General features: G+C 45.8%; 1 protein-coding gene across 1 annotated transcript; it reads left to right on the forward strand.

The window, feature by feature from the left end:
* Positions 1-637: 637 nt before the first annotated feature.
* On the forward strand, positions 638-13551 carry LOC307084802 (E3 ubiquitin/ISG15 ligase TRIM25-like). The gene is made up of 6 exons (XM_079749305.1): positions 638-728; positions 1009-1869; positions 2726-3272; positions 6554-6735; positions 7209-7616; positions 9539-13551. Exons 2-6 carry the CDS (start codon positions 1011-1013, stop codon positions 10084-10086), a joined length of 2544 nt encoding a protein of 847 aa, XP_079605431.1. The 5' UTR covers positions 638-728; positions 1009-1010; the 3' UTR covers positions 10087-13551.
* The last annotated feature ends 10320 nt before the right edge of the window (positions 13552-23871 follow it).

Consider the following 23871-nt stretch of genomic DNA (forward strand, 5'->3'; position numbering starts at 1 on the left):
ATGCATTTCTGTCTGAAGATAGAATCCACAATTTTCTCGTACATTGCATGCTGCTTTCATTTGTGTTTACACGCTAATTACATTGTTGTACTTAAAGGATGTGGTTTTGGTTGATGTAAATAATTTCTGCGTTCATTGCAAGCCATACATTCAACTGTATTCCAGTGGAATCTGGTAAACCAGGTTTCCTGTTTCCTGATAGCCTGGTTGCATGTAGGTCAGGTTTCAAAATGCATATTTTGTTAGGTTTGCGTGTTGGTGTTTTCTTTATAGAGACCAGCTAGCGCGATTCTCTTGAAAGAGAATCCTTCTAAAGTTGATGAATTGGTAAGCCAGCAAGGTTAGGTTTGGTATGTGCCGTCCGTGTCTGTCTTTCAAAGGTCCGGGCCGGTCTTGGTCATATCATTTTGGGACTTTTGGTTGGCTGATTGACACTTCCTGGCTCTGGCTTTATCGGGCCAAACCCTACCTCTCTGACGGGAGTCATATTTCAGAAGGAATGTGTTTCTCGGAATCACCTGAAATGAGTTCAATCACCCCGCCCTGCAGCCTATTTTGTAGAGCTGCTGATTGGTTGAGCAGCTGAGAGAAGAGGCTGATTCGTCCAGCAAACGAGAGAAAACTTTAATCGCAACAAAGCAACGCGACGTGGAGGCTGTTCGCTGCTTCTGGAGGAAAAGAAAATACATTTTTGGACAATAAGTCTGACGGACAGAAACCACAACAAGGTGAGTGAAACAACACAATGATATGAGAAGGTAAAGGACAATACTGGTCTGGTGAGGAGACCATTGCATCCTCTCCTGGCTTCACTAAAACACTAACACTAGAAAAGGTCCTTCGTGCCATTGCTAACAGTGTTGATGTTATTGTTTTCATTCATGGCAGTGCACATATGCTTAATCAGCCTCAAGAATGGCTTCAACAAATGTCATTAAAAACCTCTTCCCTTCGTTAAATTCAAAGAATGTGATTCCTTAATGCATCAACCTTGTTTTATTTGTCTAGGAATGGCCTCTGCCTTGCCTTCCTTTTTTGAAAAGAACCTTTCATGTCCCATCTGTCTGGATGTGTTCAAAAGCCCCGTTTCTACACCATGTGGACACAACTTCTGTAGAGCCTGTATTGAAACAAATTGGCGTGGCCAATCCCACTACAAATGTCCTATTTGCAATTTTATTTTTCAAAAAAGACCTGATTTGCGGGTCAATTACAGCATCACAGATCTGGCTGATCAGTTTAGATCACACTGCCAAGTGAATGAGCAACACTGTGCTAAACCAGGAGAAATTCCCTGTGACGTCTGTACTGGGACTAAGCTGAAAGCCGTGAAGTCCTGCCTAGTGTGTCTCATCTCTTACTGCCACACCCACCTGGAGCCTCATCAGAGAGTCCCAGGCTTGAAGAGACATCAGCTGGTTAACCCTATGGACCGACTGGAAGACAGGTTCTCTAGGAAACACAGCCAACCTCTGGAGATCTTCTGCCATACTGAACAAGCGACCCAGCTGCAGAAGACACAGTCTGAAGTTCAGCAGATGATCCGGTGGAGGCAACAACAGATTGAGGAGATCTATAATACAGTTTCCTCAGAACACCAAGCCGGAAGCCTCATCGCAGAGCTGCAGCACGAAATACAATTTCTGACCAATGAAAGCTTAAAGATGATGCGGGGCTCACAGACTGAAGACCCCCTCCACTTCCCTCAGACCTTCGGAATACCAGAGATTCCACCACACTTCAGGGACTGGACAACGGTGGAGGTCTGTCCTCAGCCATACGCACGGACCGTGAGCAGATTTCTGGATCAACTGGAGGAGACGCTGAGGATGGAGAACCCATCTGACCTGAAAGCAGCTCTAGGGAAGTGTAAGTGTTTGTTCATATTGATTCCTCACAACACACATTAACAATTGTGATGGAAAGTCTATCCAACATTTTTTTATTTAAATCATACTAGTAATGAAGATGCTTGTTGTTGTATCAAAGTTTTGGCTAACATTCTATTGAAGAATCTTCAATCAACTAGTTATACTTCAGTTGCTGCATTGTGTGTAATAATAATCAGATTATGACTATTCAACAATAATAACAACAATCGGGTTACCATCTTCATCCCGAAATGACCCAGTGTCAGGTTAAACCCATCTCCCCCAATTCCAAAGACGTCGTAAGGCATTTAAAGACATGAGAAGCAGTCATGTGGCACACTACTAGATAATTACCCATAACCATTGATATCTAAACAACAGAGAATTCAAACCCCAAACAAATATAACCTTGGGCATTCATCACCAAACTTGGTCTGCTTAAAGAAAGATAGTTCAAGATTTACAGGCTAAAGTTAATCCAGTTGGCCCAAAGGGGGCGCTACAGTGTTAAAAACGTTGCAGTAGCCTAACTCCTCCCCCCTTTGACGTGCGGCCATCAGCCTGTGTATCACCAGACCCAGGCTGAGGCTGTTCAACGTTGTCAACCGGATGGAAGCGGTCTGGGATAGGCTCCTCCCATCATAAATGCTGCTTGAAGCTTTTATTATATTTATAATATTTGTTATTATTAAGAAAACCCTTATCAACCAAACATTTGACTTGTGGTGAAGGTGTAATTACCATGTACTAATACATCCCTGAAATTATTATTACCATTATATATAAACAATTTATTATCTCATCAGTGTATTTCTGTTTGGTTTGGAAGCTAATCATGTCTGGTTCTCCCTCAGATGCCTGTGAACTCACACTGGACTCCAACACGGCCCACAGAGACCTCTCTCTGTCTGAGGACCACAGAATGGTTACCTGGACTGGAAACTACCAGTCGTATCCGGATCACCCAGAGAGATTTGTCTCCCTGCCCCAGGTGTTGGGTAGAGAGGCTCTGACTGGCCGCTGTTACTGGGAGGTAGAGTGGGAAGGATGTGTTGAGGTAGGAGTGACATGCATAGAAATCACAAGGAGAGGATGGGGTGATGACTGCAGACTTGGATGGAGCAAAAGTTCTTGGAGTCTTCGTTGTCATGGTAATGTTTACACTGCCTATCGTCATGGTTGTCAATTTAGTGTGCATATCCCTATCGCTGGCTCTACTAGAGTAGGAGTGTATCTGGACCGGCCTGCTGGCTCTCTGTCCTTCTACAGAGTGTCCCCAGGTGGAGGAGGGTCCTCAGACACACTGACACACCTCCACACCTTCTGGTCCTCCTTCACCCAGGATCTCTACCCTGGTTTTTTTTTTAATAACATTGGTTCCTCAGTGGCTCTGTGTCGGTTGTAGCAACACAGACACACACACACACACACACACACACACACACACACACACACACACACACACACACACACACACACACACACACACACGCACAGGGCAAATTTCATATGCAACATTATAACACTAATACACAACAACGGTACAAAAAAAAAGAATCAAAGTTGGCGTGGTTCGTAACCATGGTGATAACGCTCCCCCCTGCTTTCTAGAACTCACAGCCCAAAACATATTTTTTAATCTCTGTTCGATTTCCATCCGACACAGTGGGTTCACTGGCTCTTTAATGTCAATAAATAAAAAATATCAAATTAAAGTTATAGTTAGTAAACATAATTTAATATATACTTTCCTCTACAGTTATAAACATCTTTATATATATATTCCTCTTGTTATGAACATCATTATAATTATCTTCCTCTACAGTTAAAGATGTCTACTGATATTTATAACATTTTTGATCATATTTATCGGTAGCATGTCCATTTCTGTCGTGTTTCTGTATCAAACGCTGGTGATTATTTCTGTACGAACTCAATCTCTGTCACTACATATGGTGTTGATGTGTATGATTTCCTGGTCCTTAACTGTAAACAAACAGGGTCATGGGTCAGGATATATGATTAACTACCTGTGTTGAGGCCTTCACTCTTCAACCTAACATGTACATGAACTAATTATATCTTCTCTGATAACTTTTGCATAAGATGTGATTCTTTTCATCGATTGGACAATATTCCCTTTTGTTGTTTTTATCCAAAATTGAATTGACTGTAATAGAGTTTGACTACTAGATGGGTGTGTCTCTCATTTCTTCATACATTTTTAATTCATTAATTCAACTTCAATAAACAAATATAGCTACTGAACAGCGAAAGCGTATCCACTGATGTCCCTGTATTTTGTCATTCCATCCACATCCACACACTTATGTTCCCTACTCCCTACATTGTCCCCTATTTCTTAAATTGTTCCCTACGCCCTAACGCGTCCCTTACTCCCTACACTGTTTCCTACTCCCTACACTGTTTCCTACCCCCAACATTGTCAATAACTCCCTAAAGGGTTCCTTACTCCCTACTCCCTACATTGTCCCCTACTCCCTGAAGTGTTCCCTACTCCCTAAAGTGTTCCCTACTCCTGACACAGTTTCCTACTCCCTGCACTGTTTCATACTCCCTGAAGTATCCCCTACTCCCTAAAGTGTTTCCTACTCCTTACACTGTTTCCTACCCCCTACATTGTCCCTAACTCCCCAAAGGGTTCCTTACTCCCTACTCCCTAAAGCGTTCCCTACTCCCTAAAGTGTTCCCTGCTCCCTAAAGTTTTCCCTATGCCCGCAGTGGAATCACTCGGAACAAGTGGAATTTCCTTGAGTTCAGAAGCGGTTGTAGGAAGCTGCTCGATGACCCTGGGTTAAATGTCCTCCAATGTGTTTAATCCAGAGATGGACAATTCCAGAATGTTTATGAGTCTGTTCCATGTAATGGAATCAGTTTACTCAAGACTCAATCGGTTCAGATTCCAAATGATGAATACCAATTGGTATAGATAGGCTTGTAAATAAAGTACTTTAAGCTCAATCAACAAAATGTTTCATCAGATCCTTGGCAGGTCTCGAAACGACTGCTGGAATTGACCTTGCTCCTGTTTATTTTAAGACTGGATTCTCAGAATTGACGTGATGGATGCGGCTCTAGTTGGGGTCCCCTCCATCCCGTTAACCTCCTGATCCCTCCAGGACTAGAGGCTCCATCCCGTTAACCTCCTGATCCCTCCAGGACTAGAGGCTCCATCCGTTAACCTCCTGATCCCTCCAGGACTAGAGGCTCCATCCGTTAACCTCCTGATCCCTCCGGGACTAGAGGCTCCATCCCGTTAACCTCCTGATCCCTCCGGGACTAGAGGCTCCATCCGTTAACCTCCTGATCCCTCCGGGACTAGAGGCTCCATCCGTTAACCTCCTGATCCCTCCAGGACTAGAGGCTCCATCCCGTTAACCTCCTGATCCCTCCGGGACTAGAGGCTCCATCCGTTAACCTCCTGATCCCTCCGGGACTAGAGGCTCCATCCGTTAACCTCCTGATCCCTCCGGGACTAGAGGCTCCATCCGTTAACCTCCTGATCCCTCCGGGACTAGAGGCTCCATCCGTTAACCTCCTGATCCCTCCGGGACTAGAGGCTCCATCCGTTAACCTCCTGCTCCCTCCGGGACTAGAGGCTCCATCCCGTTAACCTCCTGATCCCTCCGGGACTAGAGGCTCCATCCCGTTAACCTCCTGATCCCTCCGGGACTAGAGGCTCCATCCGTTAACCTCCTGATCCCTCCGGGACTAGAGGCTCCATCCGTTAACCTCCTGCTCCCTCCGGGACTAGAGGCTCCATCCCGTTAACCTCCTGATCCCTCCGGGACTAGAGGCTCCATCCCGTTAACCTGATCCCTCCAGGACTAGAGGCTCCATCCGTTATCCTCCTGATCCCTCCAGGACTAGAGGCTCCATCCGCTATCCTCCTGATCCCTCCAGGGCTAGAGGCTCCATCCCGTTAACCTCCTGATTGGGAACACCCGGCTGCACATTGCACTTCATGTCCGCCTCATCCTGCCCCCTGGTGGTTCCTTGGAGCGCTGCCTCAGCTGCCTTGCTTAACGGCTGAGTCGGCAGTGATGGCCCACCTGAATAGGTGATGTATTCAGCAGTGGGTTTGAACACCGTTGTCTGTCGTTGATACTTGGACATGAATTTCTGTCTGCAGATGGAAACTTTTCCACTATAGTCACTAATATTGGGACTAGTTTCTCGTACATTGCATGCTGCTTAATTTGTATTTACACACTAATTACTTTGTTGGACTTAAAGGTTTCGGTTGTAGAGATAATTTCTGCGTTCATTGCCAGCCGTACAACCAACTGTATTCGAATGGAATCTGGTAAACCAGGTTTCCTGTTTCCTGAAAGCCTGGTTATATATAGGCCTGGTTTCATAATGCATATTTAGTTCGGTCTGCATGTGGGCATTTTTGTTAATGGAGGCATACGAGCCGGTTCTTTCAAAAGAAAACCCTCTAAAGTTGATGAATTGGTAAGCCAGCTAGGTTAGGTTTGGTTTGTGCCGTCCGTGTCTGGCTTTCAAAGGTCTGGGCCGGTCTTGGTCACATAATTTTGGGATGTTTGGTTGGCTGATTGACACTTCCTGGCTCTTGCTTTTCCGGGCCAATCCCTACCCTCCGTCTCTGACCAGATGCATACTTCAGAAGGAATGCATTTCTCTGCATCACCTTGAAGGAGTTCAATCACCCCGCCCTGCGTTGGACTGGTAGAGCAGCTGAGAGAAGAGGCTGTCCAGCAAACGAGAGAAAACTTTAATCGGAAACAAATCAACACGACGTGGAAGCTGTTCGCTGCTTCTGGAGGAAAAGAAAATACATTTTTGAACAATAAGTCTGACGGACAGAAACCAGAACAAGGTGAGTGAAACAACACAATGATATGAGAAGGTAAAGGACAATACTGGTCTGGTGATGAAACCATTGCATCGTCTCCTGGCTTCACTTAAACATTAGTAACCAATATCATTTTTAATGATTACAGTTGTACCCCCTTGGTAGAACTAGTTCAAACCAGTATAAGCCTCAGTCATATAGTTATGCGGACAAACTTGTTCCTCTTTTGTTTATTTGTGATTCATTTTGTATACCAGACCACAGAGGAAGTTGAGGCGTAATCACCAGCAAGAGTAGGAAATACCCTTTGTGCCGACAAAGTGTTGCTGTTATTTTTATCATTCAGTTTCAAGAATTGCTACCACAAAGTAATTAAAAAATATATATTGGAAATTACAATTGATCACCAGACTGGTGATGTCCCTAAAAACCTCTTCCCTTCGTTAAATGAAAATAATGTGATTTCTTAATGCATCAACCTTGTTTTCTCTGTCTAGGAATGGCCTCTGTCTCCCCTTCCTGTTCTGAAGAGAACCTTTCCTGTCCCATCTGTCTGGAGGTGTTCAGCAGCCCAGTTTCTACACCATGTGGACACAACTTCTGTAGCGCCTGTATTGAAACAAGCTGGAGTGGCAAATCCTCCTACAAATGTCCTCTTTGCAACAAGCGTTTCAAAAAAATACCTGATTTACGGGTAAATTACCTAGTCACAGATCTGGCTGATCAGATTAGATCACGCTTACAAGTGAATGAGCAACACTGTGTTGAATCAGAAGACTGGACGCCGGTGGAGGTCTGTCCTCAGGCAGACGTACGGACCGTGATCAGAGGCCAGGACCAGCCGGAGGAGACGCTGAACGTGAGGACGGAGAACCCACGAGACCTGAAAGCAGCTCTAGGGAAGTGTGAGTGTTTGTTTGATTCATCACAACAAACCTATTGTCAAGCCTTCACATTAATCTTTTCAAGCCACTTGCCCAAACGGCAAGTGGCTGTTATGTTTTACTTGCCCAATAGCATAACATACTTGCCCAAAATGGAAAATGTAGGCATATTATAAAAATGTATAAAACCAACAAGTATTTGTTGAATTATAATAATTTATTCAAATACAAAACATAGCAATTATGGCTGCAAAGCTGTCAAACCAGCTAATATATTCATATAGGGCCAGAATGACAACATTTATTTTTATTGATTTTTGGTGAATATTTCAAACTATTAATTGCATCTCGATTCGTTTTAATGCAAAATTGTCGGCAAAATAATCAAATGTAGTAAGTAACAGCCCACCATTGGCAACTACTACAGCAATCAGAATGACAAAATGTATTTTTATTGATTTGTGGTGATTTTCTTTTGTCCAAGTGAAGTCGGTGGCATGTAATTTCTCTCTCTAGTCCCTAAAACAGATAGCAGCCGGAACGTAGATTTAAGTGCTTTTCTCGCACGGATATCGATAGCAACATGTCATTGTGATTTTTGTCGATACGGTGTCCTAAACTGTCCTCAACTTACTACACCCGTTATGTAGTGAAATTGTGTTGATGAATCCGATTGCAGGGTAGTCAAAACCACAATCAGTTAACTTTTATCCGCTGTCAAGACGGACCCACGGAAACTTCCTTTGCCTTTTTGTTTCATATCCTGGCGGCGTCTCATTTTCAGGTGTCTTTATTTATTAAATTCTGTAACATTTACCTGGCACTCGGACAGTTTTTTCGGAGGCTGAAGGAACATAATGAAAGTGACTCTTCTTTTTGTTCTATTCCGTATGTGGCGGTTGGCTATATGGAAGTGACTGAACACAAATTATTGTTATGATTCTTATTCTCTTGTTTTACCGAAAACTGACGCCCAGCACTGTATAAGTTCCGCTTCCAGGATATAGGATTTTTATTTTGTAGGCACATTTAGTGTAGTTTCTAAAAAGAAAAATCACTTGCCCGAACGGGCAACTACATGTCACATTTAAATTGCCCGATCACAGAGTTCACCTGCCCCGGGCAAGCGGGCAACCGTTAATGTCGAGGCCTGCCTATTGTGATGGAAAGTCCATCTACACAGCAGAGGGTGACGTCCGTTCATTGAAATCCTACTGGGTATGAAGATGTTTGATGTTGTATCTGCATCAGCCTGTTGATAAACAGTTTATCCGTTGATGACTCCTCAACCATCTCGTGATCCTACAACAAACTCTGAGAAACAGTCTGTCTGTTGATGTATCCTCAAACATTATTTCAGGTGGAAAGAAAATCTTCCACTTCTGCTGTGTCCTAGCTTTATTCAGTCCAACCAAGTAGTGACCACAATGATCATTTCACTAAGATTACGATAACCCGTAACAACATGGCCGCCAGACACCCGAATAAGCCCAGCCACACCTAGGAGCCTGATGCCAGGGTTAGCCTTGGGCAATCATCCCCCAACTTGGGCTACTTAAGAAAGATAGTTCAAGGTTTAGCAGGCTAAAGTTAATCCAGTCGGCCCAAAGGGGGCGCTACAGCGTTAACAACGTTGCAGTAGCCCAACTCCTCCCCCCTTTGACGTGCGGCCATCAGCCTGTGTATCACCAGACCCAGGATGAGGCTGTTCAACGTGGTCAACCGGATGGAAGCACTCTGGGATAGGCTCCGCCCACCATAAATGCTGCTTAAAGCTTTAATTATAATTATAATATTGATTATTATTATTAAGACAACCCTTATCAACCAAACATTTTATTTGTGGATCAATTGTTATTAAAAAATAATTGGAAACGATTCATTATTTCATAAGTAAATTTCTATTGGGTTTAGAAGCTAATCATGTCATATTCTCCCGTCAGATGCCTGTGAACTCACTCTGGACCCAAACACAGCCCACAGAGACCTCTCTCTTTCTAAGGACAACAGAAAGGTTACGTGGACTGGATACTACCAGTCATATCCGGATCACCCAGAGAGATTTGACTCCTGGCCCCAGGTGTTGGGTAGAGAGGCTCTGACTGGCCACTGTTACTGGGAGGCAGAGTGGGGAGGAGTTGTTGATATAGGAGTGACATACAGAGGAATCACAAGGAGAGGAGAGGGTTATGACAGCGAGCTTGGATGGAACAACAATTCTTGGAGTCTTTGTTGTGGTAATCGATACACTGCCTGGTACAAAGGTATGGTAACAGTCATACAGCTCCCCCCCGCTGGCTCCACCAGAGTAGGAGTGTATCTGGACCGGCCTGCTGGCTCTCTGTCCTTCTACAGAGTGTCCCCAGGTGGAGGAGGGTCCTTAGACACACTGACACACCTCCACACCTTCTGGTCCTCCTTCACCCAGGATCTCTACCCTCTTTTTCTTTTTAATAATACTGCTTCCTCAGTGTCTCTATGTCGGTTGTAGCAACACACACACACACAAACACACACACGCACACAAACACACGCTTGTCAACAGTAGCACAGACAGGATCCCTATGATTAGTTTGTGTTGTGATTAAATACAAAAGTGTTGAGTTTTAGTTTAAGAGCCAGTGAACCCAAAAGAAGTTTGTCATTTGACTTATATGATCGTAAACATAGTATTCTATGCCATGTTCTCCCTGTTACAGAAATATGTCCCCAATTAAGAGATAAAAGTGGTAAAATCCAATGTTTTGGTTGACAGTACGGTTGTGTTCTTCAGACACTGCAGTCTTACGGTGTGTGTTGGTGCTGAAGCATCGTCCGGGCAGAGGTTTATTTAATGTCCGAGTGAGGGTGAGGCTTCCCGGACCCCTGTAGTATAAGGCTACCGCGTGCGGCGGGTTTCTTATGCAACATCACTCATTATAACACTCATATACGACGGCGCTGCTAAGAAAGAGACACAAAGTTGGCCTGGGTCGTAACCACGGCGATAGCACGCCCCCCTCCGTCCTAAAACTCTCAGCCCAAAACGTACTTTTTTAAATCCCATGGTATTGGAATTCAATCTGAAACAGTTGCGCTTTAATGGGAATTAAAAATTATCAATACAACAGATTTATCTTCTTCCACAGTTATAAACATTATATTTTACATCCATTCCTCTAAAGTTATAAACATCATTACATTTATCTTCCTCTACAGTTAAAGATATCTATTTTAATGATTACGTTTGTATTCATATTTATAACTTTTGTATAAGATGTGATTTTTCTCGAACGATTGGACTTGACAATATTCCTTTTGGTAGTTTTATCCAAAATTGAATGAACTATTATCGAGTATGACTACTAGATGGGTGTGTGTCGCATTTCTTCATACATTTTTTTAAGCAAAATCATAAGTCATGTTAAATCAATTTAACTTCAATAAACAAATAATGCTACACGGCGAAAGCAGATCTATTGATTTCCCTATATTTTGTCATTCCTTGCTCATCCACACACTGATGTTCCCTACTCCCTACACTGTTTCCTAGTCCCTACCAGTGTTGGGACTAACGCGTTATTAAGTAACTCGTTACAGTAAATACGTTACTTTTGCGGTAACGAGCACTGTAGCTAATTACTTTGTCAAAATCAGTAACGCGTTTATCGTTACTGCGAGTTAAACAGGCTCGTTACTCGTTACTTCACGTGCATAACCCAGTAGTACAGTTTCCGTGGTGGATGTGAAGCCGACGTGAGTCACGTGACGCAGCGACGCACAAGTAAATGAATTAAAACAATGGCGGCAGTCGACGACGGTCCAGGCGTTGTATTTCTCTCATGGAAATATGCACATTATTTTTCCTTTCTGACGGTAAAAGACATAAGGAATATTTTGGTGACCTGTCATCTTTGTGGAGGTTCGAAAACTCAAATCAAAAACTAGCAATTCTAATCTGATGAAACATCTTCAGAAACAACACGCATCTACCAAGCTAGTTGAAAAAGACCCTGAAGGTAACACAGGTGATGCTGCTGCTAACGTCAGCTCCGCCGACGCTAAAGGAGAAGCCACTCCAGTCAAACAACGAAAGCTTGATTTTACAAAGCCTGTTGCAGTCTATAACCCAGACACAGCTAAACAAATGATGGAGATGTATGGACAAAGACTGATATAGACATAGACATACTAACATAGACTACTAAAGCACTGTATCCACCATTATTGATTTCATCAGTTGTTTTATTTATCTAAACGGCCAGAGTGGAGGAAATATTATTTTTGTTAAACATTAACTATGTTTGTGAGGCTGAAAGTACTTTTTATTTATTTAGTTTCTCTTTGTGAGGCTGAAAATACTTTTAAGTTTGCCCATCATTATTGATGATGAGGTCTCCAGTTGGTGGAGTTTAGCTGTTTTGAGTTAAGGTTAACTTACAAAGAACGGATAAACCTCACTGTGTTTACATTGTAAACATCTATTGTATCAGTTTTGCACTATTGATTCCTACAGTTGCTAAATGGTCTGAGGCACAGTTTAATTTTTGCACTGCCAAAACTACTTTGTACCTGTTTCAATGGCTAAGATAAATATGCCTATCAAAAGTTTCAAAACATACTGTATGTTTTGTTTTGTTGATCCACTGCTTCATCGTAGTGGTACTGGGTACAATGATCAAATTTTACAGTTGTTTTGTCGAACACTATGCCACATCAACCCCAAAATAATGTGTGTGTATTTGTAGAGGGTTGGAAACAGTTGGAAACAATGGAAATATTTAATTTATTTGCACTCACACTACTACACTGCTATGGCACGTTCAGGTCACTAGGTGGCGCATTGCGCTTGTGGTAGGATAGGACTTATGTGTAAGCAAGCCAGAGGACTGGCAGCCTCCCTAGCTATCCAGTTAGGAAGGTCCTTTGCCACATTAACACAATAAGATAATTTAGAAAAAAAAAAGTTACTTTCCCTAGTAACTAGTTACCTTGAAAGTAACGAGTAACTTAAAGTAACTGAGTTACTTTTGAAAGAAGTAACTAGTAACTGTAACTAAGTTACTAATTTAAAGTAACTTGCCCAACACTGGTCCCTACACTGTTTCCTACTCACCGAAGTGTCCCCTACTCACTAAAGTGTTTGCTACTCCGTGCAATGTTCCCTACTTCCTACATTGTCTCTAACTCCCTAAAGGGTTCCCTGCTTCCTACATTGTCCCTAACTCCCTAAAGGGTTCCCTACTACCTACATTGTCCCTAACTCCCTAAAGGGTTCCATACTTCCTACATTGTCCCTAACTCCCTAAAGGGTTCCCTACTTCCTACATTGTTCCTAACTCCCTAAAATGTTTCCTACTGCCTACGTTGTCCCTAACTCTCCAAACAGTTCCTTACTCCCTACTCCCTAAAGTGTTCCCTCCTACCTAAAGTGTTCCCTACTCCCTAAAGGTTCCCCAATGCCCGCAGTGGAATCACTTTGAACAAGTGGAATTTCCTTGAGTTCAGAAGCGGTTCTAAGAAGCTGCTCGATGACCCTGGGTTAAATGTCTTCCAATGTGAGAGATGTACAATTCCAGAATGTTTATGAGTCTGTTCCATGTCACTTGATTTGATTTGATTTATTTGGAATACAGACATCTCCAAGGGATAGAAAACAACATGACAAATACAAGCACTATCATGGTCCCTGATGTTGATAGACAGGACATACATCCACATAAAATCATCAATAAAAACATTGTGGGAAAGAAAATGCCCTACCCTCACTTTGTATATTAAAAGCATATTGAGCAGACAGAGATAAATAAACACCGACACAACACACATGGGGAAGAGCAGGTTAGTGCCACTAGGATTCTAAATTCTCCATGAGCCAGGATTTTACCTTTTTTCTGAAACAAAGATAACAGGTTACCTATACTCTTCATCACCATAGGTAACTTGTTCCAGTTCACCACTCTACTGTATTTGAGAGTACATTCATCCATATTTGTATTGAACTTGGGTAAGAACAAGTCTGCAGCAAGGCCGCCTTAATGCACGGGCTTACCTGGGCTGAAGCCCAAGGGCCTACGACGATCAGGGGCCTATCGTGAGCTGCAGTATTCATTTCTTTTTGTTTAATATATACTGGCTCATGATAGGCCCCCCGATCGGCGTAGGCCCAAAACGATGTGATTTCTTGGCGCCTACAAAGATCATAGGCCTATCACGAGGCAAGAAAATACAAATAAAAATCACATTGCTTTGTAATTTGTCGAATTTGATACTTGATATGATTTTCTGTGGCTTCTAATTGGCCCAATTTATACTGCATTGTATTGCATACAATGCAGTATTTAATATATATATATATATATATATATATATATATATATATATATATATATATATTAAATACTGCATTGTATGCAATACAATGCAGTATAAATTGGGCCAATTAATATAATAATATATATATATTAAATTAATATATTTAATATATATATATATATATATATATATATTAAATACTGCAGCTCATGATAGGCCTCTGATCTTTGTAGGCCCCAAACAAAAAATCGCATTATTTTGGGCCTACGCCGATCGTGGGGCCTATCATGAGCCGATATAAAATATATATATATATATAATATAAAATAAATATATATAAAATATATATTTATAATATATCTATATATTTTATACTGGCTCATGATAGGACCTGTGTGTGTGTGTGTGTGTGTGTGTGTGTGTGTGTGTGATGGATTCCCAAGGCCCGCCGAGGCCAAAGGGGAACCTCTTACTTGTTGATATGCTGTTATTAGGCGTGTTTGTGTTTCTGCAGATCATGTTTTCTTTTGGTAATATGGAGTTAAATCAAAATGTCATGGAATATGGTCACCTTGTCTATCCTTCAATTATTTGGTCATCTATAATCTACATTTTATAAATATTGTGATGTTCTGTGGCTCAGAGAGGGTCACTCATACGTTTTGCACTAGACACATGGCACTTACCCATTGTCATTGTAAGACCCCCTCTCAGGGGGCCTATGAAGCCGCTCGGCCCCAGGGCCCAATGGCAGGTTAAGGCCGGCCTGGTCTGCAGTGCTAGCTCTGGTGTGGTAAGCCTGGGTATCCCGGGTCATCCTGAGGGATTTTTAAAGTATGCTGGTGACATTATGGAGCACCCTGAGCTGGAGAAGGACTGACCCAACCTCCAGGGGCAGCCAGCCCTGTTGAAACTGGTCTGTCTGTCTGTCTGTCTGTCTGTCTGTCTGTCTGTCTGTCTGTCTGTCTGTCTGTCTGTCTGTGTCTCTCTCTCTCTCCCTCTCTCTCTCCCTCTCCCTCTCCCTCTCCCTCTCCGTCTCTCTCTGTCTCTCTCTCTCATATACATGGTGTGTCTAAGTCTCTCTGCCCCCAGTAGAATCGCTACTGTTATACTGACATCCTGACAGTAGGGTGTGCTGTTGGCGTGGGCTACTGCTTCTGCGCTCCTCTGATAGGTGAGACAGCCTGTCTGTCCCTCCATCTCACACCCGGGTAAGGCAGCGTGTGTCCCACCTGAAATTCTCTAATTCGTCACTAAAATTCACACTTTAATATTTAAATATAGTTTCACATAAGTATGACATCAGCGTGACATCATCATGACATCAGTCCACCACAGGCGTTGAAGAGTCCCAGAGATAGAGACGGTATTCTCCAGTTTCCTGTCATGCTGTCATCTTAGGCCTGAGCTTCATCGTCATCATCCTCATCTTCTCTGGTGACTCACTCTCTCTCTCTCTCTCTCGCCCTTATCTAACCTCGCTCACCCACCGCCAATGACTCATCCAATATTTCACTAACTCTCTCTCTCTCTCTTTCTTTCTTTCTTTCTTTCTTTCTTTCTTTCTTTCTTTCTTTCTTTCTTTCTTTCTTTCTTTCTTTCTTTCTCTCTCTCTCTCTCTCTCTCTCTCTCTCTCTCTCTCTCTCTCTCTCTCTCTCTCTCTCTCTTAATCTCTCTAGTTTATCAAAGAGATAGATAGAGAGATAGCTATATCTCTCTCGCTCTAGATAACGGTCTCTCCCTCGCTCTAGATAAAGGTCTCTCCCTCGCTCTAGATAAAGGTCTCTCTCTCCCTCTAGATAAAGGTCTCTCTCTCCCTCTAGATAACGGTCTCTCCCTCTAGATAAAGGTCTCTCTCCCTCTAGGTAAAGGTCTCTCTCTCCCTCTAGATAACGGTCTCTCTCTCCCTCTAGATAGCGGTCTCTTTCTCCCTCTAGATAACGGTCTCTTTCTCCCTCTAGATAACGGTCTCTTTCTCCCTCTAGATAACAGTCTCTCTCTCCCTCTAGATAAAGGTCTTTCTCTCCCTCTAGATAACGGTCTCTCCCTCTAGATAACGGTCTCTCTCTCCCTCTAGATAAAGGTCTCTCCCTCTAGATAAAGGTCTCTCCCTCTAGATAACGGTCTCTCCCTCTAGATAACGGTCTCTTTCTCCCTCTAGATAAAGGTCTCTCCCTCTAGATAACGGTCTCTCTCTCCCTCTAGATAACGGTCTCTCCCTCTAGATAAAGGTCTCTCTCTCCCTCTAGATAACAGTCTCTCTCTCCCTCTAGATAAAGGTCTCTCCCTCTAGATAACGGTCTCTCTCTCCCTCTAGATAACGGTCTCTCTCTCCCTCTAGATAAAGGTCTCTCCCTCTAGATAACGGTCTCTCTCTCCCTCTAGATAAAGGTCTCTCCCTCTAGATAACGGTCTCTCCCTCTAGATAACGGTCTCTCTCTCCCTCTAGATAAAGGTCTCTCTCTCCCTCTAGATAAAGGTCTCTCCCTCTAGATAACGGTCTCTCCCTCTAGATAACGGTCTCTCCCTCTAGATAACGGTCTCTTTCTTCCTCTAGATAAAGGTCTCTCCCTCTAGATAAAGGTCTCTCCCTCTAGATAACGGTCTCTCCCTCTAGATAAAGGTCTCACCCTCTAGATAACGGTCTCTCCCTCTAGATAACGGTCTCTCCCTCTAGATAAAGGTCTCTCCTTCTAGATAAAGGTCTCCCTATAGATAAAGGTCTCTCCCTCTAGATAACGGTCTCTCCCTCTAGATAACGGTCTGGTCCGGTCGCTGAGGAGGACTCTCTGGAACATCTTCACCTCCCAGCCCCTTGGATCCCAAGGCCAGGCCCAGGTGTGAGTGTCAGACTCTACCGGTCTGGTATGAGGCTCCCTGTAGACGCGCCCTGCTGTAGGACAGTAGTTCTCAAAGTGGGGGTCGTTAAAAATGTCCGGGGGCGAGGTGATTTTAACTTTCCCCTCCTTTATTCCTCACAGACAGGCTTTCGCAGACCCTACAGATCCAACAGAAACAATGTAGCGCGTCGCTCCCACTACGCAATCTCAAAACAATTCCCGCTTGATAATAACCATGGCCCTATTAGTTAAAGGACAGCGGATTAAAAAATTCATTCATGTTAAGTAAAAGGAAAAACCTCGGACATGAGAAGTTAACGTCGCCGTGCACTGAGCCCTCTCGGATGCTGAAACATTTGTTTCACTATGACTCCTTTCAGCTGCCCACCCCTCCTTCTCCTGCAAAAAATAATAACATAAAACGGCTAATAAAACGCTTGAGGGGGCGTTTTGAAAAGAGAATACTTACATTTTATTAGTACATAGTACATTCATTAGTACACCTCCCTCCGTCCTTCGGAGGAGACGTAAAACCGAGGTCCTGACTCACTGAGGTCGTAAAATACCCCAGGGTACTTATCTCAAAGAGAAGGGGTTTCCCCGGTGTCCTGGCCCAAACAGACTCATTTAATCTGGCCCCCTAATCACCCTCCTGTATAATTGGCAGACTCATTAATTCCCTCACTCTCCACCTCAAGCTGGTGTGTGGTGAGCGTTCTGGCGCAGATGGGCTGCCGTGCATCACCCCAGTGGGTGCTACTCACTGGTGGTGGTTTGTGAGGTCCCCCCTTCACTGTAAAGCCTCTTTGAGTGTCTAGAAAAGTGCTATATAAATTCAATACATTATTATTATTACATGGTATAAAGATAATTATGAGCCTTTGATTGATATCCAGACCTTTTTTGCGGGGACACATTCCTGTTCCCCACTTGTATTGGAGTGAACGGAGACTTCTGGGACTCCATGAATGAGGGACCCGTCCACAGCCGCTAAAACAGCTGCAATACCAGGCTTGGCCCCTGAGCACTGGTGGATTGAGGAAGTATGCACTGCTCCTGGGGTCCTGATAATAATACGGAACAAAACTAGTGGGCTATTAGCCACATTACGGGGGGATGAATGTTGGCTTTCAGTTGTTCAGGAGTACCCCGCATTGTCTGCGACCGCTGTGGACGTTCTTACCCCCTTTGGGTCGACATGTGCGAAGAGACCTTCTCGTCCCTGGCATTCTAGATAAACAAGTACAGATGTCGGCCGAGCAGCGTGGAGGAAAAGCAGGCCCATCCTTCACATTAGTGAAAAAAATAAAAAAGGGGGTCACCAGACGTCACCAGGGAATTTTGGGGGGTCGCCAGGGGAAAAGTTTGAGAACCAGTGGTGTAGGAGGAGGACAGGGCCGTGGATAGGCTGTGGAGGCACCGGTTCACCCTGACCTCCACCTGCTCCTTGAGGACCTGTGTCTGGAGTCACGCTCAGTCTCTCTGATAAGACTGTCTGCTCAATGAGCACATCGTCAACTCTCTGTTGTAATCCATTATCAGGTCCAACCCTTTCCCTGTTCACACATTAAAAAAGATTACAGATTAAAGGTTACAATCAAATACAATGGCGAAACTTATGCTGGAATATTCGTCATAAACCTTTCAGAGCACTCTGGTTAGCATTAAGCACTCTGGTTAGCCCTTAGCCCTCTGGTTAGCATTAAGCACTCTGGTTAGCCCCTAGCACTCTGGTTAGCCCCTAGCACTCTGGTTAGCATTAAGCACTTTGGTTAGCCCTTAGCCCTCTGGTTAGCATTAAGCACTCTGGTTAGCCCCTAGCACTCTGGTTAGTCCTTAGCACTCTGGTTAGCATTAAGCACTCTGGTTAGCATTAAGCACACTGGTTAGATAGAAACCAATGCACAGCCACCATTGAATGTTGTACGTCCTGGCACTTGTACATTGCACTTATTCAAGGTATTTAATTGTGTAGCATCTACAGTAGCTGCTATCATTGCTTTACACGGGGAATGGTTTAGCCTAGTGATTGTACTACTTGCACTTGGTTCTATGAACATCTTTACTGTACCGACAGCGATATATTGTTTCACTTCTTATGACAAATGTACTTAATGTAACAAATGCACTTATTGTAAGTCGCTTTGGATAAAAGCGTCTGCTAAATGCCCTAAATGTAAATGTAAAATGGTTAGCATTAAGCACTCTGGTTAGCCCCTAGCACTCTGGTTAGTCCTTAGCACTCTGGTTAGTCCTTAGCACTCTGGTTAGCATTAAGCACTCTGGTTAGCATTAAGCACTCTGGTTAGCATTTAGCACTCTGGTTTGTGGATAGCGCTTAGCACTCTTGTTACGATTAATAACCTGGTTAGCGATTTACTTAACTGTGGTTAGCACTTAGCTCTCTGGTTAGCGCTCAGTACTGTGGTTAGCGCTTAGCTCTCTGGTTAGTGTTTAGCTCTCTGGTTAGTGCTTAGCTCTCTGGTTAGCGCTCAGTACTGTGGTTAGTGCTTAGCTCTCTGGTTAGCATTCTGATATCTTAAATTATTCTATTGTTTTGCTTTCACTCCGGTCTGTGATGTAAAATTTATCCAAACACACCCTCGCTTCAGAGATGACACATACACTCTCCCCCCTCATCTCCTCCCCCTCTGCTCCTCTCCTCCCCCTCTGCTCCTCTCCTATCACTTCTCTCCTCCCCCTCTGCTCCTCTCCTCCCCCTCTGCTCCTCCCCTTTCCCCACCTCTCCACCCTCCCCCTCCCCTCTCTAGCCCCTCCTCCCCAGAGGAGATAAACGGCAGAAGCAACAATCTGATATCATGTGACCGCTTTCCCGTCTGTCTGTCTGTCTGTCTGTCTGTCTGTCTGTCTGTCTGTCTGTCTGTCTGTCTGTCTGTCTGTCTGTCTGTCTGTCTGTCTGTCTGTCTGTCTGTCTGTCCGTCTGTCTGTCTGTCTGCCTGCCTAACTGCCTGCCTAACTGCCTGCCTGTCTGTCTGTCTGTCTGTCTGTCTGTCTCCAATACAGGAGCCCTCTCCTCTTCCCCTTGCCGACACCATGACAACAGAAGAGGTAAAGTGAAGAGAGAGAGAGAGAGAGAGATCCTTTCTCTTATAAATATATATATATATATATATTATATATAATATTTAACAGGGGTATAGAAGACTTCTGAAACTGCCATCAAAAGATTATTGAATTCACTTCACTGAAAAACAGAAAGTGGTCTTTATATAGAGCACCGACCGAGGCAAATAAAGAGATCTCCTCAACCTGTCTCCCTCCCTCCCTCTCTCATCTCTCTCCCCCTCCCTCCCTCCCTCTCTCCCCCTCCCTCCCTCTCTCTCTTTCTGCACCTCTCTCCCTCCCTCCCTCTCTCCATCTCTCTCCCCCTCCCTCCCTCCCTCTCTCCCCCCCTCTCTCCCTCTCTCCCCCTCCCTCCCTCTCTCTCTTTCTGCACCTCTCTCCCTCCCTCCCTCTCCCCCTCCCTCCCTCCATCTCTCTCCCTCTCCCCCTCCCTCCCTCCATCTCTCCCCCCCTCTCTCCATCCATCTCTCCCCCCCTCCCTCCCTCCATCTCTCTCCCCCTCCCTCCCTCAATCTCTCCCCCCTCCCTCCCTCAATCTCTCCCCCCCTCCCTCCCTCCATCTCTCTCCCCCTCCCTCCCTCCCTCTCTCCCCCCCTCCCTCCCTCCATCTCTCTCCCCCTCCCTCCCTCCCTCTCTCTCCCCCTCCTTTCATCTCTCTCCCCCTCCCTCCCTCTCCCCCTCCCTCCCTCTCTCTCCCCCTCCTTCCATCTCTCTCCCCCTCCCTCCCTCCCTCTCTCTCCCCCTCCTTCCATCTCTCTCCCCCTCCCTCCCTCTCCCTCTCCCCCTCCCTCCCTCTCCCTCTCTCCCTCCCTCCCCCCTGTGGGAGGCAGCGGAGTTCAATAAACCGATGGAGCTCCACCAGATCCCAAACCAATCCTCCTCCTCCCCCTCCCTGTTCTCCCCTCCTCCTCCTCCTCCCCCTCCCTGTTCTCCCCTCCTCCTCCTCCTCCTCCCCCACCCTGTTCTCCCCTCCTCCTCCTCCCCCTCCCTGTTATCCCCTCCTCCTCCTCCTCCCCCTCCCTGTTCTCCCCTCCTCCTCCTCCTCCTCCTCCCTGTTCTCGCCTCCTCCTCCTCCTCCCCCACCATGTTCTCCCCTCCTCCTCCTCCTCCTCCTCCTCCCTGTTCTCCCCTCCTCCTCCTCCTCCCCCTCCCTGTTCTCCCCTCCTCCTCCTCCTCCTCCCTGTTCTCGCCTCCTCCTCCTCCTCCCCCACCATGTTCTCCCCTCCTCCTCCTCCTCCTCCCTGTTCTCCCCTCCTCCTCCTCCTCCCCCTCCCTGTTCTCCCCTCCTCCTCCTCCCCCTCCCTGTTATCCCCTCCTCCTCCTCCTCCTCCTCCGCCCCCTCCCTGTTCTCCCCTCCTACCCCTTCTCCTCCTCCTCTACCCCCCCTTTTCTCCCCTCCTCCTCCTCCCCCCCCCCCCCCCCCGTTCTCCCCTCCTCCTCCTGTGTGTGTGTGTGTGTGTGTGTGTGTGTGCTGTGACTGTGTGTGTGTTATCTGATGAAGGCCGGTCCTGAATGAATAGCTCTGGAGTGATAATCATCAAATTCCTGTTAATCAGCAACCATCTCCTTTATCTATCCTCCTGTCGGTCTGTCTCTCTGCCCGTCTGCCTGTCTCTCTGCCCGTCTGCCTGGCTGTCTGGCCTGTCCCTCTGCCCGTCTGCCTGGCTGTCTGCCTGTCCCTCTGCCCGTCTGCCTGGCTGTCTTTCTGTCTCTCTGGCTGCCTGCCTGGCTGTCTGTCTGAAAGGTGTTCTCTGTGATTTCAGAATCATTTTAACTCTTAACCTTCTGATCTCAGTGTGGCTTCTGCCTGTGTTCTGAATGTCCATTTATCTATCTATCTTTAAGTACAAGCAAATCCCTCGCTCTGAATTTGTTTGAAGAGCAGTTCTAATAAAGTTTGATCATTTGACCTGAAAAGGCACAATACACAATACTTCTCATTCCATATGGTCCGTTGCTCCCTTTATAGTCACAGGTTCAGAAAACCATCAGCATCCATGATCTGGGTGCTATTCGCCAGACATAAAACAGGGTTAGAGAGTCTGGTGATCAGAGGGTTAGAGAGTGGGGTTATCAGGGTTAGAGAGTCTGATGATCAGAGGGTTAGAGAGTGGGGTTATCAGGGTTAGAGAGTGGGGTTATCAGAGGGTTAGAGAGTGGGGTTATCAGGGTTAGAGAGTGGGGTTATCAGGGTTAGAGAGTGGGGTTATCAGGGTTAGAGAGTGGGGTTATCAGGGTTAGAGAGTGGGGTTATCAGAGGGTTAGAGAGTGGGGTTATCAGAGGGTTAGAGAGTGGGGTTATCAGGGTTAGAGAGTGGGGTTATCAGGGTTAGAGAGTGGGGTTATCAGGGTTAGAGAGTGGGGTTATCAGGGTTAGAGAGTGGGGTTATCAGAGGGTTAGAGAGTGGGGTTATCAGGGTTAGAGAGTGGGGTTATCAGAGGGTTAGAGGGTGGGGTTATCAGAGGGTTAGAGAGCGGGGTTATCAGAGGGTTAGAGAGTGGGGTTATCAGGGTTAGAGAGTGGGGTTATCAGGGTTAGAGAGTGGGGTTATCAGGGTTAGAGAGTGGGGTTATCAGGGTTAGAGAGTGGGGTTATCAGGGTTAGAGAGTGGGGTTATCAGAGGGTTAGAGAGTGGGGTTATCAGGGTTAGAGAGTGGGGTTATCAGGGTTAGAGAGTGGGGTTATCAGAGGGTTAGAGAGTGGGGTTATCAGGGTTAGAGAGTGGGGTTATCAGGGTTAGAGAGTGGGGTTATCAGAGGGTTAGAGAGTGGGGTTATCAGGGTTAGAGAGTGGGGTTATCAGGGTTAGAGAGTGGGGTTATCAGAGGGTTAGAGAGTGGGGTTATCAGAGGGTTAGAGAGTGGGGTTATCAGGGTTAGAGAGTCTGGTTATCAGGGTTAGAGAGTGGGGTTATCAGAGGGTTAGAGAGTGGGGTTATCAGGGTTAGAGAGTGGGGTTATCAGGGTTAGAGAGTGGGGTTATCAGGGTTAGAGAGTGGGGTTATCAGGGTTAGAGAGTGGGGTTATCAGAGGGTTAGAGAGTGGGGTTATCAGAGGGTTAGAGAGTGGGGTTATCAGGGTTAGAGAGTCTGGTTATCAGGGTTAGAGAGTGGGGTTATCAGGGTTAGAGAGTGGGGTTATCAGAGGGTTAGAGAGTGGGGTTATCAGAGGGTTAGAGAGTGGGGTTATCAGGGTTAGAGAGTGGGGTTATCAGGGTTAGAGAGTGGGGTTATCAGAGGGTTAGAGAGTGGGGTTATCAGGGTTAGAGAGTGGGGTTATCAGCTCATTGAGGGTTAGAGTGTGGGGTTATGTTCATTATATACTCATGTATAAAACAGGGTTAAGGCCAATGTGTTTTATTAAAAAGAGTTGAGTACATTACTGTTTGAGTGGTTATACGGTAAGGAGGTCATGCAGTAGTTTGGTCTCTCCCTGCATCTCCGACCTTTAACCCCCCCCCCCCCCCCCCCTCTGGGCGCCAGGTGGGCGGAGTCCACCACGTCAGAACAGGTGTGGGCGTGTCTTTAGACGTGGGTGGTTTCCAGGGCAGGGAGGGTAAGGCGCGTTGACCCCCGGTCGCCCTGCCGGGGGACGAGGAGACACGGAGGTGAAGGTGCTCCGGGTCCGCTCCCTCCCTAAGACCCAGCATGTTCTGGTTCTCTGGGGGCCAGGGGGGCCCCCATCCTCTGGTGGTTGGTGAACTGTTCAGCGATGATCCTGCTCTAACATTCACCCTGCCCCCCTTCCATCTGCCCCCCCTTCCATCCATCTATCATCCAACTGTCCCTCGCCCCCCCATCAGTCACCCTTCCATCCACCCGTCCGTCTGTCCGTCTCTCCCTCCATAACCCCAGGAGTTCCTCTTCCAGCTGCTGGGCCTAGAGGATCCCAGCAGCTGATTGGTCCATTGAACAACACGGAGGTGAGTCTCTCCTCGTCTTCATCCTCATCACGTCCCAGCAACACAGCATCGTCTTCTTCACAGAACCCCCCCGACCCCCTGAAGCCCTTTGCCCAGAGGGCCCCGGGGGGGGGGGGGGGGGGGGGTACGCTTGATGT

This window comes from Pollachius pollachius (assembly GCF_949987615.1).
Source record: "Pollachius pollachius genome assembly, chromosome: 13".
In the NCBI taxonomy this organism is placed as follows: domain Eukaryota; kingdom Metazoa; phylum Chordata; class Actinopteri; order Gadiformes; family Gadidae; genus Pollachius; species Pollachius pollachius.